At 44.2% G+C, this 18,889-nt stretch overlaps 1 protein-coding gene across 4 annotated transcripts in view; it reads right to left on the minus strand.

Moving 5' to 3' along the window:
- Positions 1-18,889, minus strand: part of SCLT1 (sodium channel and clathrin linker 1) — a 410,760-nt gene that overhangs the window by 98,715 nt on the left and 293,156 nt on the right. For all 4 annotated transcript variants that reach the window (XM_063920346.1, XM_063920347.1, XM_063920345.1 and 1 more), the window contains exons 14-15: positions 15,634-15,732; positions 3,438-3,509 (exon numbers count right to left, since the gene is read on the minus strand). In XM_063920346.1, coding sequence (XP_063776416.1) covers positions 3,438-3,509; positions 15,634-15,732 — 171 coding nt within the window. The remainder of the gene's footprint in view (positions 1-3,437; positions 3,510-15,633; positions 15,733-18,889) is intronic.

Below are 18,889 nucleotides of genomic sequence, written 5' to 3' on the forward strand. Positions count from 1 at the left end.
TCTATGTGCCTTTTAAAGTCAGCATCACCTGTCCAGTGTCGGGTCTCTAATACCCTCCTGACAGAATGGACATTGCATTAATTCTGGATGCCAGCCGGCAAAATATCCCTCTGTGCATCCCTCATATATAAGACGACGTCTTATGTTCGCAAAATAGTATCCCTGTTTGACAGGGTTACAGACCACGCTGCAGCAGCACTATCTGCAGGTCTCAGTCTAGTACCTGAGTGTGTAAATACAGACTTCAGGATAGCCTCCTGCTTTTTATCAGCAGGTACCTTCAAAGTGGCCGTATCCTAAGACGGCAGTGCCACCTTTTTTGACAAACGTGTGAGCGCCTTATCCACCCTAGGGGATATCTCCCAGCGTAACTTATCCTCTGGCGGGAAAGGGTACGCCATCAGTAACTTTTTAGAAATTACCAGTTTCTTATCGGGGGAACCCACGCTTTTTCACACTTCATTCACTCATTTGATGGGGGAACAAAACACTGCCTGCTTTTTCTCCCCAAACATAAAACCCTTTTTTAGTGGTACTTGGGTTAATGTCAGAAATGTGTAACACATTTTTTATTGCCGGGATCATGTAACGGATGTTCCTAGTGGATTGTGTATATGTCTCAACCTCATCGACACTGGAGTCAGACTCCGTGTCGACATCTGTGTCTGCCATCTGAGGGAGCGGGTGTTTTTGAGCCCCTGATGGCCTTTGAGACGCCTGGGCAGGCGCGGGCTGAGAAGCCGGCTGTCCCATAGCTGTTACGTCATCCAGCCTTTTATGTAAGGAGTTGACACTGTCGGTTTATACCTTCCACCTATCCATCCACTCTGGTGTCGGCCCCACAGGGGGCGACATCACATTTATCGGCATCTGCTCTGCCATCACATAAGCCTCCTCATCAAACGTGTCGACACAGCCGTAACGACACACCGCACACACACACAGGGAATGCTCTGACTGAGGACAGGACCCCACACAGCCCTTTGGGGAGACAGAGAGAGAGTATGCCAGCACACACCAGAGCGCTATATAATTTTGGGATTAACACTATATTGAGTGAATTTTTCCCAGTAGCTACTTGTATATACAATATTGCGCCTAAATTTTGTGCCCCCCCTCTCTTTTTAACCCTTTGAGCCTGAAAACTACAGGGGAGAGCCTGGGGAGCTGTCTTCCAGCTGCACTGTGAAGAGAAAATGGTGCCAGTGTGCCACAGGGGGCGACATCACATTTATCGGCATCTGCTCTGCCATCACATAAGCCTCCTCATCAAACGTGTCGACACAGCCGTAACGACACACCGCACACACACACAGGGAATGCTCTGACTGAGGACAGGACCCCACACAGCCCTTTGGGGAGACAGAGAGAGAGTATGCCAGCACACACCAGAGCGCTATATAATTTTGGGATTAACACTATATTGAGTGAATTTTTCCCAGTAGCTACTTGTATATACAATATTGCGCCTAAATTTTGTGCCCCCCCTCTCTTTTTAACCCTTTGAGCCTGAAAACTACAGGGGAGAGCCTGGGGAGCTGTCTTCCAGCTGCACTGTGAAGAGAAAATGGTGCCAGTGTGCCACAGGGGGCGACATCACATTTATCGGCATCTGCTCTGCCATCACATAAGCCTCCTCATCAAACGTGTCGACACAGCCGTAACGACACACCGCACACACACACAGGGAATGCTCTGACTGAGGACAGGACCCCACACAGCCCTTTGGGGAGACAGAGAGAGAGTATGCCAGCACACACCAGAGCGCTATATAATTTTGGGATTAACACTATATTGAGTGAATTTTTCCCAGTAGCTACTTGTATATACAATATTGCGCCTAAATTTTGTGCCCCCCCTCTCTTTTTAACCCTTTGAGCCTGAAAACTACAGGGGAGAGCCTGGGGAGCGGTCTTCCAGCTGCACTGTGAAGAGAAAATGGTGCCAGTGTGCTGAGGGAGAAGCCCCGCCCCTTTTTCAACTGACTTTCTCACGCTTTTTCTGGAATACTGGCAGGGGTAATTTTACATCTATATAGCCTCTAGGACTATATATGATGTAGATTTGCCAGCCAAGGTGTCATATATTGCCCTCAGGGCGCCCCCCCCCAGCGCCCTGCACCCTCAGTGACCGGAATGTGAAGTGTGCATGAGGAGCAATGGCGCACAGCTGCAGTGCTGTGCGCTACTTTGGTGAAGACCGAAGTCTTCTGCCGCCGATTTTCCGGACCTCTTCTTGCTTCTGGCTCTGTAAGGGGGACGGCGGCGCGGCTCCGGGAACGAATACCAAGGCCAGTTCCATGCGGTCGATCCCTCTGGAGCTAATGGTGTCCAGTAGCCTAAGAAGCCCAAGCTAGCTGCAAGCAGGTAGGTTCGCTTCTTCTCCCCTTAATCCCTCGATGCAGTGAGCCTGTTGCCAGCAGGTCTCACTGTAAAATAAAAAACCTAAAATAAACTTTCTTTCTAGGAGCTCAGGAGAGCCCCTAGTGTGCATCCAGCTCGGCCGGGCACAGAAATCTAACTGAGGTCTGGAGGGGGGTCATAGTGGGAGGAGCCAGTGCACACCAGATAGTACCTAATCTTTCTTTTAGAGTGCCCAGTCTCCTGCGGAGCCCGTCTATTCCCCATGGTCCTTACGGAGATCCCAGCATCCACTAGGACGTCAGAGAAAAAAAGGTATGTCTTTCTCTGTTATTTTGTAACCTGAGGACGAAGAATAAACTTCGAAACGTTGTTGCTGCAACCTGCTGTTTTGTACCTTTTGTGACCAGTGTGCCGCCTACAGTGGACTGTTGTGTATATATATATATATATATATATATATACATACACACGATCAAACAATTACTGTATAGCCTGTTTTTATTCCTATATATATTCTTGAGAAACTGCATAATTAAGATGATCTTGCAGTATTCTAAATGGCCTAGCTGTATTCACACTATAGCAAATGGAAAGCAAAATAAAACACTTTAATCCACAGATTTTAGTCATTTCTCAAATTATCCCTTAAGTGTTAAGCATTACCGTTTGCATTTAATGAGAGCTAAATGGTATTGAATAATAAAGCAGTTTTACTGACTATAGAATTATTTAGTTTGTCTAAGTAATTGTATCCTACACCATCAATGCATATATAATGCACTGTTAATTACATTTATTGTAAATAAGAAGTTTGCTAATTTCACAAGGTTTTGTTGTACTTGCAATGGAATACTATACAAACGCTGTAAGTAACTATACAATGTGATAAAGTTCACCATTAATACTAGACATGGATTTACTGTAAAAAAACAACAACATTTTTTTATTGAAAAATTCAATAAAAAGGTTATAGCATAGTTAAGCATATATATGTTCTTATTTAACAAATAATATATAAATCCAATGAATAAATATATAAATAAAATTCATCATAATCCGTTTCAGACAACGTACCATTTGCAGGGCTGAGAGGTCATCAGTTAAACGTGAAATTTGCACATTATAAAGTTTTTTCACATTTTCAACCTGAAATTAAAAATTTCAAACATTTACAGACACAAACATAGTATGCAAAAGGAAAATCTAAATGATCGAGATTTTAAAAGCTAACTGTAAAGTGTCATTTTATACAGGTTTTCAGCGTTTAAATAGATTTTGCTATTTACTTATTTACTATTTTTGATAAGTTTCTATGAAAATGTACCCTACTATTATGTCTCGTTTTGTTTGCTAGGCCTTTGCTCATTTGCCACATCTAAAAATTGTAATTACATTTAAATGACCTATATGGATATAAAAAATGATTTACCCCTACCTATTAAGATAAAATAGGTTAAATGCCACTGCTATTTTATTTATATATATTTTTAATTCAGAAGCTCGGATGAATGTCAGCTAACACCATACATTGCACACTCTAGGCTGCATCGGACAAGCAAACAATGTATATAAAGATTAAAAAAAGAACAGCATCTAAAAGGTTGATTAGTAACTTTATAAAAAAAAGAATGCGAGCAATAAATATTGATATACTTGCTTAACTATAGAAAGATCAACCATTTATTAGTGTAGTAAACAATTATAATCTAATAATAAATCACATGAAACAGCGAACAATTATGTTGAAAAAAAGCAAAAGTTATGTATTTTAAAATATACTCAGTACATACAGTTAATAATGTGAAAACCACTTGACGATACAAAGGGCGGTATCCAATTAGCTGCGGTAATACAACAAGGCTAATTGACTCCCACGGGGCTAGTCAATTAGTCCTGATGCTGGCACTTATTAGGGATTTTGTTTAGTATTTTCACCGACATAGGATCCTGAAAAGCAGTTGACCTGTGTGTTTAAGTTGTAATTTTTTGGAAGAAAAAAAAAAAGGGGCTATAATTGGATATGCCAGAGGTTCCCATGACCTACAGTACAACACAATGTAGGACGGATTCAGTATGGTTTACCATCAGATGGGATGCCGGCTGTCAATATCCCAACAGTGGCATCCCACCCGCCAAAATGCCGGTAGCTGGGCAAGAGCAAAGATCCCCCGTGCGGGCTCAGTGTGCTCGCCACGCTGTGTGCTCTGTGGCTCGCTGCACTTGCCACAGGATATATTCCCACTCTATGGGTGTCGTGGACACCCACGAGTGATACTAGCCCTGTTGCGCTGGGATTCCGGCTGCCAGCATTGTCGGCTGTTAGGATTCCAGCGTTGGTATCCTGACCACTGGGATCCCAACAGCCGGCAAATTAAACGCATCCCTGTACGACAAGTACATAGTATATAAACATTTTTACATCAGGGGTCTTACTGCTGCCGTTGTAGGGAGCATAGAGTAAAAAATAGTCTGAGAGAGAGAGAAAGGCACATGAAGGAAGAGGGCACTGCTCGTGAGAGCTTATATTCTGACTGGGAGGGGCAGACAAACAAAGGTGACACAGATGGGATAAAAGTGAGCATGGAACAGAGGGTTAGGAAGAGAGATCTATATAGTTGAAAGTGAAAAACGGTACTGCATGTTAAAGCCAAAACTCCAAGTGTTTATTCGTGCATCAGGTCAGAGACTTCAGTGTTTCGGGCAGTTGTGTGCCCTTTATCAAGTTACCAGAGCAATTGACAAAGCAAGTATATATAGACACCACATACTTACACAAAAAATGCTGTCAAATGATGAGGTCATAGTATGCGCATATACATTATCCATTATGCAGGAAATAAAGTGAAAGGTACATACAGTGAAATTAAAATACCAAAGCACCAGGCCATAGAGAACAGTAGATAAAAGTAACTTATGCAGTATGGCAATCATTGTATAATAGCAACCATGTAAGTCCCAGAATGAAATAGTAATATATGATGAGCAGTAGAAGAACCCAGCAGCCAGGCTAGATAATATATGTGGATACATGCAGACTGACATACCTCCAGTGTAGTAGCACTGTGTGTTGCAGTAGAGGACCTGTCTGTATGAAGCAGCAGTATAGCCTATAAGAGAGATGCCTGCTGGTAGCTTGTACGGAGGTGTGCTCGGAGCTCCCCGGCCTGGCTGGGGAATTTACACAATGGGCTTATTGAGAAATACTATAAAAATGGTCTACAACAGGGACATCCGTGATTCAGGAGAAGCAAATATATTGCGACTGTGTCTGATGGGGTTATCATTAACCCACCAATGCCCAAATCACCCTAATCATTGCTAAAAGTAAGTAGGCCTAGTGGGATAAGAAAAATAAGCTTCAATTACCACTTAGCAAACATCATTGTTTAGCCTGTGCAAAGCACAAAGTAACAAACATTCCTGCTGAATAATATCACAGGGGGAAACAAGCAATAGTTATACATAGGCAGCTTATAGATACCATTATACAACCACACATACTGTCAGCATTACAGTGAGCTGCAGCCGTGGCCAGCGCCAGTGTCTTTTCTATGAGCTGCTGTGGGGGGAGGGGAACTGGCATGAGATGGGTAGAAAGGCTGTCAGGAGGTGGGTACACTGCCTGACCCTGCCAGCAAACCCCGCCTCCTCTGCCACTGAGATTCTAGAGTGACGCTGCTGTGCTGTGCACTGGAGCAGCTCACCATAGGCAATGGAGAAGGTCAGGCCGTGTGTCCCCTTCAGAGCTGGAGCCTGGCGTTGACCGACTACATTGTCTTTGGCTCTTCCGCTACTACGTCTGCTGCATGTAAGCTACAGTGTGAACATCAGCTGTTATCTTGTATTTACTGGTGTGTCCAGGCCTTTTTATGGGAGTATATTAGGAGCTATACACAGTTAAAGAAACATTTACGTGAACATTCTGCGCCAATTTCTTGTAAACTTAAATGTGAGCAGCTTTAGGTTTACTCTGGTGAATATTTATGGTGAAGTGTCTACAAACCATGGTGGTGGAATAATCTTGGCTGATTGTATCTTTTCATGGCGGGACTTTTCACATATATCTCCTGATAGCCTATGCACAAGGTGGTATTGAGGATGTAATACTGGGGCAGATGTATTAACCTGGAGAAGGCATAAGGAAGTGATAAACCAGTGATATGTGCAAGGTGATAAAGGCACCAGCCAATCAGCTCCAATATGTAAATTAACAGTTAGGATCTGATTGGCTGGTGCATTTATCACCTTGCACATATCACTGGTTTATCACTTCCTTATGACTTCTCCAGGTTAATACATCTGCCCCATTATTTCTAATACACATTTAATCTGTTTTTATTTACATATATCTATAGCGATACATCCTTCAGTAAAGAGTCGCCCATCAAAGGTTATATTGGACTTAAACAATACTTTCACTGGAACAGGATTACCGCAGAATTGTTTTACTCATTTTCTATACTGTTTGCATTTGTACAAATTTGAGGACTTGTCTTTAGGGTTATTACAGTACATGCTGCCTTTCTTGTAGCGCCCACGTTTGGTTCCAATCTTCATTTAGAATATATACAGATCAACATCTAAAGTATGGGTGTTAAAACTACGACCGCAGGCTATACATTGCCTGCCCCCTCCTGTTATCTGGCCAACTTGACTCCTAGCGGAATGGCCAGAAACTTTACTGTTTCTACTGCAGAGAGAAGCACTGCGGGTTCTTCTGTCTGCACTCACTGAATACCTACAGTAAATGGCAAAAACAGAGCTGCTGCGCATGCCCAACCACATGAGCTTCTCCCATTGGCCAATGCAGATGCAGACAAGGTACCATAATTACACTCTGTGTCCCTTGCAACCTCTTGTACCTTCCCCACCTCTGTAACACACACACACACACACACACACACACACACACACACACACACACACACACACACACACAAAATGCATTGATTTGTAACTTTAACAAACCATGAACAGATGGGGAATTCTATTCAGCTGTATAACCATGAAATGCCTCCAAAACAGTTGGGTAAAACCAGTAACATCACTAATTTTCCACGCTTCCCATAGAGGTTTAGTTTTATTGTGCGGTAATGTGAGCTGCCAAACATCGCACTGAATTGGATTTCTCCTTTCTTTTTCATCCACTAGGGGTCACTGGAGAACTCTTGGAATATGGAGGGAGCGTTAGCAGGGATAGGCACATTTAAATATTTCAATTAGTAACCCTCCACCCCCTCCATACTCCCAAGATGCCTCAGTGTTTTTTGTGCCTCACCGGGATAGCACACGTTGGAGTCTTCTCCACACTTAATTTTTCTTTAAAAGATTTTTCTTTTTTTGGCAATACCCAATCCCTTCCCAGCTTACTAAGAAGTGTGGGTCTGGGATTGTGGGGATTGTGGGGGCTGTGGATTGGCTGGTCGGCACTCAGGAGAGGAGCCCCGCCATAGACCTCGTCAACAGTAGCTGATTCAGCCTAAGGCTGCAGGAGCTGGACAGTGCTTGACACAGAAGCCCCATCAGAGCCTCCTCCTAACACAGGTAATGAGCGGGCAGTCAGGTCAGACTGCCGCCGCTCCATTATGCATGATTTAATCTTGGAAGGGTTTTAAGGAGAGGAGTGGTCAGACCTTGCTGCTGCCCCGCCATGTGGGGGAGTTTGTAGTTTTTATTTTGTTTGCCTGCACTCTCCAGCCCGGCTGCGGTCAGCATTCACGCTGCCGTCGCTGGGCGCACGCTGTATCCCTGACCGCCCAGCTGCGGACAGCCATGCTGCCGCCACTGGGCGTCTGCTGTCCCTGCTCACTCACGGTCAGCTTCCGCGTTGGCCGCCCTGCGCTCAACAGTGATGGCCGCGGACAGCTCCCTCTGCTGCCGTGGCTTGCAGTCCCTTAACCGCCATTGCCTCTCATATGTATAGGGGGAGAGGTAAAGGGGGAATGTAACATGGGTACAAAGTAACCTTTGGGTGAAATTAACATATCTACTGTAAAAGAAAATAGTGGGGGACATGATGAAATCCCTAGTTCAGCATTCCCCACATATATGGGGGGAGGGCAATGGATTGCCAGGTAACTGTGTTTGGGATGATGCATGTGTAGACCTATTAAAAAAAAAAAAAAGCACATAGTGGGACACCATTTTAAAGGTTTCCTGTTTCTTTCTACATAAACTTTCCTCGGTCCTACAACACGCAGCCACCAGAGGGTGCAGGGGCGTTAGTAGGAATTTTAGTGAAGCACACATTAACAAATTTTAATGTGGACCAAGTGCAGTGCACTTCTGGCTTATACACACTTTATTTTAAATTTTTACTGAGTCGTGAGGGCTTGTGTTTCACTGTGGTACTGTCTGTCGGTGTATTACTGTCTGCTATATGCATGATGAGTAAAGCTAATGCAAAATCAAAAAAGCAGCTTGTCTGCGATGTCTGTGAGAGTGTGTTACCTGATAGAACTGCCACTTGCCCAGTGTGTCTTGCAAATAAGGGTCCAACTACGAACCTCTACCCTGATCCTCCTTGGGAAATGATGGCAGGTGTAATGTCCGAGTTAACATCAGAGCTTGCCGCTGCGCAAAAAGATCGGGAGGCGGCTAGGTCTGATTCTAGGGTCATACCATTTGAGCTGAGAGTGGGCTCAGGATATGTCAAGGACTTTGCAGAATTTACAAAAGTCCAGGTCTAGCTCGATTCCTAAAAGTAATCCTAGTTTGGCTCAGAATTTACCAGTTTCAGATGTGCTGCATTCTGATGATTCAATGCCAGACCTTATATCTCAGGAAGAACAAGAGGAAGGTGAATTTGGCCAGGAGTCAGATAGGGAAGTTACTGATAGCCCGGCCATTGATAATCTCATCAGGGCGGTACGCCAGGTTCAGAATTTTACTGAGACTGAGGAACCTCTTTCAAATTATGACATTTTATTTGCTAAAAAACAGAGAGTACCTGTGTGTTTACCTTATTCAGATTCTCTTACTAGGCAGTTAACGGAAGCATGGAAAATCAAGATAAATGGTTTTCGATGCCTAGGCGGTTTCTGTCTAACTACCCGTTCCCAGAGTCTATGACATCTAAATGGGAAAATCCACCAACAGAACAGAAAGCACACAGCATTCGTCATCTGGTACAGTTAGTACTCAAACCTCGGACAGTCTTGGTGCATTTGTGCATTCGACTGTTAGGAAAGATGGTGGCATCTATCGAAGCACTCCAGTTTGGAATATTTCACTCACGTCCTTTTCAGCTAGATCTTCTAGCACAGTGGTAAGGCTCTCATCTCCAAATTCATCAGATGGTACGGTTGTCTCCAAGGGCCAGAGTATCACTACTCTGGTGGCTGCAAGTAAAGCATCTCAACGCGGGAAACTGGGTCAGAGTCTGGAATTGGATAATTCTGATGACAGACGCAAGACTCAGAGGTTGGGGAGCAGTGGTCCTACATCGTCAATTCAGGGTCTCTGGTCAGACTGAGAAAGATTAGTCGATTAATGTCCTGGAACTCAGGGCAATCTACAACGCTCTGCATCAGGCAGTTCAAATACTCCAGTCTCAGTCTGTTCAGGTTCAGTCAGACAACGCAACGGCAGTCCCACACATCAACAAACAAGGAGGGACTCGACGTCGCATGGCCATGCAAGAAGTTGCTTGAATCCTGAATTGGGCCGAGCATCACCAAGTGATATTGTTGGCAGCGTTCATTCCAGGAGTGGACAACTGGGAAGCAGATTATCTCAGCAGTCAGGATTTTCATCCAGGAGAAGAGGTGTTCCAGATGTTGGTCCAGCGGTGGGGTTATCCACAGGTGGATCTAATGGCATCTCGCCAAAATCATCAAACTCCCCAGTATGTGTCCAGAACAAGAAATCCAAAGGCAGTGGCAGTGGATGCTCTCACAATAGCGTAGCCGTACAGCCTTGTGTATCTGTTTCCACCGTTTTCGCTGCTTCTTCGGTTGCTAAAGCAGATCAAAAGATAATCCATGACCGTCATACTAGTGACGCCTCATTGGCCTCGGAAAGAGTGGTTCTTGGATCTCCACGGTCTACTTGCAGACAATCCGTGGCTGCTCCTGTTACATCCAGACCTACTACAACAGGGTCCGTCCCTTTACCCCGATTTAGCGTGGCTGCTTTTGACGGGGTGGCTGTTGAAACCGCTCTCTTAAGACGAGAGGGCATTCCAGAGTCGGTTATACCAACTATTTTATGTGCTAGGAAGCCAGTTACAGCAGCTCATTATCACAGAATTTGGCGAGCTTATATAGGTTGGTGTGAGGCTCGGAAGTTTCCGACATCTTCTTTCAAGTTATCCCATCTTTTGCTATTTTTACAGGCAGGGTTAGATGGAGGACTACGTTTAGCTACTCTAAAAGTGCAGGTTTCTGCGTTGTCAATTATCTTTCATAGGTGTTTGGCTCTTTTGCCAACAGTTCACACTTTCCTGCAAGGTGTCCTTAGAGTTCAACCTCCATTCATTCCACCTACAGCTCCATGGGACTTGAATGTAGTTTTGGATTTTTTGCAGTCTTCAATTTTTGAACCCTTGCAACACGTGGATGTTAAGTTTCTTACTTGGAAAACAGTGTTTCTCCTAGCCTTAGCTTCGGCAAGGCGTTTGAGAATTGGGTGCCTTGTCATGCAAGCCAACGTATTTGGTATTTCATGATGACAGAGTGGAACTTCGGACGAATACCGCTTTTCTACCGAAAGTAGTTTCTTCTTTTCACATCAACCAACCAACCAACCAACCAACCAACCAACCAACCAACCAACCGTAGATCCTGTTTTTTCAGTAGATTTATGTACTCCAGCTACTTTGGATGTGGTATGCGCACTCCATGTTTATTTAGCCCGAACATCAACAGTAAGTAAAATGGATACATTGTTTGTTCTCTATGATGCAGTCATGACAGAGTGGCCAGCTTCCAAGCAGACCTTGGCTAGATGGATTAAGCTGACCATTCGTCAGGCTTACTTTCATGCTAGTCTACATCTGCCTGCATCCATTTCAGCACATTCCACACGTTCTGTGGGAACGTCATGGGCAGCAGGTCGTGGAGCTTCTATGACGCAACTTTGCAGTGCGGCTATATGGTCATCAGTGCACACGTTTGTGCGCTTTTACAAATTTGATACGTTTGCGGCATCAGCATCTAGCTTTGGCAGTCTAGTGTTACAGGCGCTAAACAGCTCTCCCGCCCAAGGGGGAAACTTTTGTACGACCCAAGAGTACTCCAGTGACCCCTAGTGGATGAAAAAGAAAATGGGATTTTGGTACTTACCAGGTAAATCCTTTTCTTTGAATCCACAGGGGGCACTGGACGCCCACCCAGAGCAGTTTCACCTGGCTTGAGATAAATTCAGTATATCTTATGGTAACACATTCTCACCGACTTGTTGAAATGTTAAGGTGATTGTTATCTATTGTCGTGTCAACTTTCTAGTTGTCCGTTATGTGTAAACTTTCTAGTTGTCCGTTATGTTATAATGTTATCTGCAATTCTCCATTGTTCATCCTCTCTTTCGCTCCTGTTTGGCTCAGTAAAAAAATACTGATGCATCTTGGGAGTATGGAGGGGGTGGACGGTTACTAATTTAAACTAAATATTTAAATGTGCCTATCCCTGCTAACGCCCCGTCCATATTCCAAGAGTACTCCAGTGCTCCCTGTGGATTAAAAGAAAAGGATTTATCTGGTAAGTAGCAAAATCCTATTATTTCTGTTAAAAGTGGGTTTGTGATGCCTGCTTGAATAACATTACTCTCCTAAGCCACCATGGAAAGTTTTACAACCTAAGGTTTGTGGCTACAAACAGGTACAAAAGAAACCATTGTTAGGGTCCCCTGCTAGTCAGATATGTAATAAATTATATTGTAAACCTTCTCCTTTGGCGTGATGGAATAACACCACCACACACTTGGGGCCCCAGCACTGTGCCAGTAGGCTATTGTCCTGGAACTCAAAATGTCAGTGGGCAAGGGCGTAGATACCATAGGTGCAGGGAGTACAGCTACTATGGGGCCCACCTTCCGTGTCACACTTACATGTGTTATATACATTTTTCACCATTGCATGGTACATAGGGGCCCTTGCAAACTTTTGCCTTGGGGGCTACAATATATTTAGGCATGTTCCTAGACTTGCTCATAATAATGTAGTATAAAATGAACTAAAGGGTATTCTAATGATGCATAATTTGAACTGGGGCACTGTAATGTGGCACAATATGAAATGGAAGCATTATAGTGTGGCACAATATGAAGTGGAAGCACTGCAATGTAGCATAATATGAACTAGGGTCACTGTATGGCATAATGTGAATTGGGAGTACTGTGTGGCTTTATGTGTACTGACAGCCCTACAATGTGACATAACAGTAACTAAGGCACTACTATGATTAAAAAAAAATTAACTAGGGCACGACTATGGGGCAATAACATTAACAACTGCTGAGGAGAGGTCTCTAACTAGAAGCCTTTGACAAAGCTGCCTGGAGCAGCGAAACGCGTTAGGCAAAGACCTGTGTGGACATATGCTGACCAGCACTTCCATTAAGCCATCACTTGCAGTCAGGACCTCTGCCTCCATCTTCACCTCCGTGAACCAGGACCCCTACCGGCATTGCTACTGCCTACGACATCTATAGGAGGATCCACCTAACGGAACACGGAGTTCCAAGTGAACTGTGAACCAGGACCCCAACCATACTACCGTTGCCATACGGACTCATACCTTACGGGATCCGTTTTAAACGGAACACAGACTTGGTAATTACATCCAATTGGATGAACTAATATACATCTGGTCCATCATTATGACTGTGCTTGTGCTGGTTTTATTATACTAATGAGTGCTTAGTTTATTTAATGTCAGCATTAACAGATCTTTAAGTCCACCTGAAGTCATTTATGAGACATATTATATTTTAGAGTGTCAATTTTTTAATTGCATGAAAGTATTTTCAATTATAATTCTTTATATTAAATATATACATCTTTAGACTATACTGTGTCAAGCAGCGCTGTATATTTTCCTTTCTTCTTGTTTTCTCAAGGGTTTGACTACCCCTTATCTATACAGCCGCTAGGGAAAACACACTCATCACAGCGCCCACATATATACTTGTTATATATATTTTCTCCTCTAACTAGAAGCACTGGATCGGGGACCCTTCAATATGTTGCTATCGGGCCTACAAAGTTCTGGCCACGCCCCTGTCAGTGGGCCATTTTTCCAGATCAACAAAATAGGCTGTTGTCAAAAAGAGTTTACATCTGACAAATCAAAGTACCCAGAAAATCAATATTAAGGCCCAGCTCCACAGGTAAGATCTGTTGTAGTCCAGGGCACCAGTTAACCTCACAAATATTATCATGCATAATTTAAATAGTAAAAAGGGTAAAACTCCCCAAAAAGTATATGAGCCTAATTCAGAGCCCAACCGCCAGCATCCCAACCATATCTACATTGTACATCTATATCTATGGAGAGATTCCCTCTTACGGACCTGTTATAATTTCAAGCTTAGCCCCTTATCAACCAAGATCTCTTGCAAATACCCCAATGACTCACCATTAGCTGACAGTTTTCTGGGAATGTCAATTGTCACAGTACTATTTACAAGTACTGGAATTTGGATGTCTGCTTGAAAATATTTATCTCTCAATAAATAACTGTTTTTTCTATATTGTGGAATTTATACCAGCTGCTCATTTTTAGTGAGGTCTACCTTTTCATTACATACACATTTTATATACATTTTTTGTCCCACGTATGAATGTACACATATGCTCGTATGTACTTTCCTGAGCAGATTATTTCCGCCAATTCTTATTTTAATTGTACCATAACCTTTGCAAATCAAGTTCAGGCCGGATCGATGTGTGTGAGCAGATCACTACTAAATTTTGGTATGCCAACATTACAGAATGTTACAAGCACCTTTATAGCGGTGCTAGAAAAATGTGCAAACTTACAGTAGTTGTCCTGAGGTACTGAAGAGACCATGGAATCCCAGCATCCCAAAGCTGTTGTGGCTAATTGAATACCCTCATAACCACTTACCTGGCAATAACGTACGTCAGGACTGAACAAAAGCCAGTGTTACAGTGTCGTGTTTTTTGGGGATGGTAGTCTGGACCCTAGATTTTATGTGATGCGACTGCAGCCAGGAGCACGTTATCTGTCCAGGTCACATCACATATATGTCTGGCTGGCCCGCTGCTTCCCCTGTCTTAGATGGAGGAAATCTGGACTTCCTCCTGCTGCAGCGGCCCCCTGGGAGTGATGTGGCAGTCTCTGGCTGCACATATAACTTCCGAAATCGCGCTCTAGAATGCCTTGCAAGCAGCATGCGCCAGAACTAAAAGTGCTGGAAGGGGAACCCCAGCATATCCATGCACGTGCAGAGTTCAGCTGCAGCAGAGGGGACTGATGATCCATGCCCCATGCTCCACTGTCTGCAATAAGCTGCGGGGTAAGGCTATACCAAGTGAAGGGGAGGGGGAAAGGGGGATGTAAAATAGTAGAGTTCATCTGTGGGGTGGCCTAGTAAAAAGATATATATATATATATATATATATATAAATACACATATATACACACACATATACACAGACACGCATTATACATACATACACACACATATACACAGACACGCATGGTGACACATGCGGGGGGGCTATGGGCACAGGACAATGTGTTTCCATAGGCCCCATAGTAGTCTCACGGCACCTGGCGTGCCGAGAGGGGGTGTTTGGCATCACTGCAGCAATGTCGTATGAGAACTCATCTGTAGATAACTTCCTCATCTGTACTAACTGAAGGATTTTGTTTTATTCTAAAATATTTAATTTTTTATTGGAAAGACTTTACAAAAACAATTTCTGAGCGTTTTTTCGCAACACATATTGCCAGTTAAGTGGTTAAATTCTGCATTCCCTAAGTGAAACTTAAGCTATGAAATACAAACTTCTACATACTGTATAGCAGAAATCAGTACATTGCTTAACTTAAAAGTAAAAAAAGTAAATGGAGTAAAGTACTAGATCTAGGATTCCTACAGTGGTGTAAACAAGTCATCCATTATCAGTGGAAATAGTCTTCCAAGAATAAAGAGACACGCTGATCACAGCTAAGTTGAATGGAAGATGGAGTTTTTGTCAGAAAAACGTATGAGGTCAGAACCTTGTTACTGTTCACCGAAAGCTCATATTTAACACTTAAGCTTGCATTAAAAATCAACCATGCTGGTGAATACATCTTTACCTCTTTTCGTGTTCTTGTAGCAGCTTCTTGAATTATCCTAGCTATTGCTTGCTTCATATTTTCAATCTCTTCCTGCTTTTGCTTTTCTCTAAGAAGTGCCTGCAAATGATATAGATAAATCGCATTGACATGGGAAACTAGACAAATCAATTCTATCAAAGGAGGGGGGAGGTTGCAAATGGACTCCTAAACTAGACAATGATGCCCGAAGATGGCATTTCAAACCAAAAACATTTTTTTTTATAAGGGGCAGAAGTGTTATTACTTTCAGTTAAAAAAACAGTGCATATTTTGTTAGTTTTTATGGTGTTTTATTAAACAAAAAAAAAAAGAAGGAAAGATTGATGCAGTGTGTGTATTATACCAGTTGCACTATGCATGCCCATAATAGTGGTCGCACACATTGTACATGTGGTAGGGAATATGGATTGTAAGCTCCACTGGGGCAGGGACTGATGTGAATGGCCAAATATTCTCTGTAAAGCGCTGCGGAATATGTGTGCGCTATATAAATAACTGGTAATAAATAATAAATTAAATAAATATGGGCAAAACCAGATTTGCATAATTCTGGTATCTGGATAGGTGGGCGGGGTGTTCCAACAAAGGCATCCACTTTTGACGTATGTGCAAAATCACTGTACCAATATGGATGCATATATAGACTAGATATCAAACGCACTTCTGTTTTGAAGAAAAAAATAAGAATTTACTCACCGGTAATTCTATTTCTCGTAGTCCGTAGTGGATGCTGGGAACTCCGTAAGGACCATGGGGAATAGCGGGCTCCGAAGGAGGCTGGGCACTCTAGAAAGATTTATGACTACCTGGTGTGCACTGGCTCCTCCCACTATGACCCTCCTCCAAGCCTCAGTTAGGACACTGTGCCCGGACGAGCTGACATAATAAGGAAGGATTTTGAATCCCGGGTAAGACTCATACCAGCCACACCAATCACACCGTACAACTCGTGATACTATATCCAGTTTGACAGTATGAAAACAACTGAGCCTCTCAACAGATGGCTCAACAATAACCCTTTAGTTAGCAATAACTATTTACAAGTATTGCAGACAATCCGCACTTGGGATGGGCGCCCAGCATCCACTACGGACTACGAGAAATAGAATTACCGGTGAGTAAATTCTTATTTTCTCTGACGTCCTAGTGGATGCTGGGAACTCCGTAAGGACCATGGGAATTATACCAAAGCTCCCAAACGGGCGGGAGAGTGCGGATGACTCTGCAGCACCGAATGAGAGAACTCCAGGTCCTCCTCAGCCAGGGTATCAAATTTGTAGAATTTTGCAAACGTGTTTGCCCCTGACCAAGTAGCTGCTCGGCAAAGTTGTAAAGCCGAGACCCCTCGGGCAGCCGCCCAAGATGAGCCCACCTTCCTTGTGGAATGGGCATTTACAGATTTTGGCTGTGGCAGGCCTGCCACAGAATGTGCAAGCTAAATTGTACTACAAATCCAGCGAGCAATAGTCTGCTTAGAAGCAGGAGCACCCAGCTTGTTGGGTGCATACAGGATAAACAGCGAATCAGATTTTCTGACTCCAGCCGTCCTCGAAACATATATTTTCAGGGCCCTGACAACGTCTAGCAACTTGGAGTCCTCCAAGTCCCTAGTAGCCGCAGGCACCACAATAGGCTGGTTCAGGTGAAACGCTGACACCACCTTAGGGAGAAACTGGGGACGAGTCCTCAATTCTGCCCTATCCATATGGAAAATCAGATAAGGGCTTTTACATGATAAAGCCGCCAATTCTGACACTCGCCTGGCTGAAGCCAAGGCCAATAACATGACCACTTTCCACGTGAGATATTTCAGATCCACGGTTTTTAGTGGCTCAAACCAATGTGATTTTAAGAAACTCAACACCACGTTGAGATCCCAAGGTGCCACAGGAGGCACAAACGGGGGCTGAATATGCAGCACTCCTTTCACAAATGTCTGAACTTCAGGTACTGAAGCTAGTTCTTTTTGAAAGAAAATCGACAGAGCCGAGATCTGTACTTTAATGGAGCCTAGTTTTAGGCCCATATTCACTCCTGCTTGCAGGAAATGCAGAAATCGACCTAGTTGAAATTCCTCTGTTGGGGCCTTTTCGGCCTCGCACCATGCAACATATTTCCGCCATATGCGGTGATAATGATTTGCCATAACATCTTTCCTGGCTTTAATAAGCGTAGGAATGACTTCCTCCGGAATGCCCTTTTCCTTCAGGATCCGGCGTTCAACCGCCATGCCGTCAAACGCAGCCGCGGTAAGTCTTGGAACAGACAGGGCCCCTGCTGTAGCAGGTCTTGTCTGAGCGGCAGAGGCCACGGGTCCTCTGAGATCATCTCTTGAAGTTCCGGGTACCACGCTCGTCTTGGCCAATCCGGAAGCACGAGAATTGTGTTTACTCCTCGCTTTCTTATTATTCTCAATACCTTTGGTATGAGAGGCAGAGGAGGGAACACATAAACCGACTGGTACACCCACGGTGTCACTAGAGCGTCCACAGCTATCGCCTGAGGGTCCCTTGACCTGGCGCAATATCTTTTAACTTTTTGTTGAGGCGGGACGCCATCATGTCCACCTGTGGTTTTTCCCAACGGTTTACCAGCATCTGGAAGACTTCTGGATGAAGTCCCCACTCTCCCGGGTGGAGGTCGTGTCTGCTGAGGAAGTCTGCTTCCCAGTTGTCCACTCCCGGAATGAACACTGCTGACAGTGCTAGTACATGATTCTCCGCCCATCGGAGAATTCTTGTGGCTTCTGCCATTGCCATCCTGCTTCTTGTGCCGCCCTGTCGATTTACATGGGCGACTGCCGTGATGTTGTCTGACTGGATCAGCACCGGCTGGTGTAGGAGCAGGGATTTTGCTTGACTTAGGGCATTGTAAATGGCCCTTAGTTCCAGAATATTTATGTGAAGGGAAGTCTCCTGACTCGACCATAGTCCTTGGAAGTTTCTTCCCCGGGTGACTGCCCCCCAGCCTCGAAGGCTGGCATCCATGGTCACTAGGACCCAGTCCTGTATGCCGAACCTGCGGCCCTCTAGAAGATGGGCACTCTGCAGCCACCACAGTAGAGACACCCTGGTTCTTGGAGACAGGGTTATTAAGCGATGCATCTGAAGATGCGATCCGGACCATTTGTCCAACAGGTCCCACTGAAAGATTCTGGCACGGAACCTGCCGAAGGGAATTGCTTCGTAAGAAGCTACCATCTTTCCCAGGACCCGCGTGCAGTGATGCACCGATA

This window comes from Pseudophryne corroboree, chromosome 1 (assembly GCF_028390025.1).
Source record: "Pseudophryne corroboree isolate aPseCor3 chromosome 1, aPseCor3.hap2, whole genome shotgun sequence".
In the NCBI taxonomy this organism is placed as follows: Eukaryota; Metazoa; Chordata; class Amphibia; order Anura; family Myobatrachidae; genus Pseudophryne; species Pseudophryne corroboree.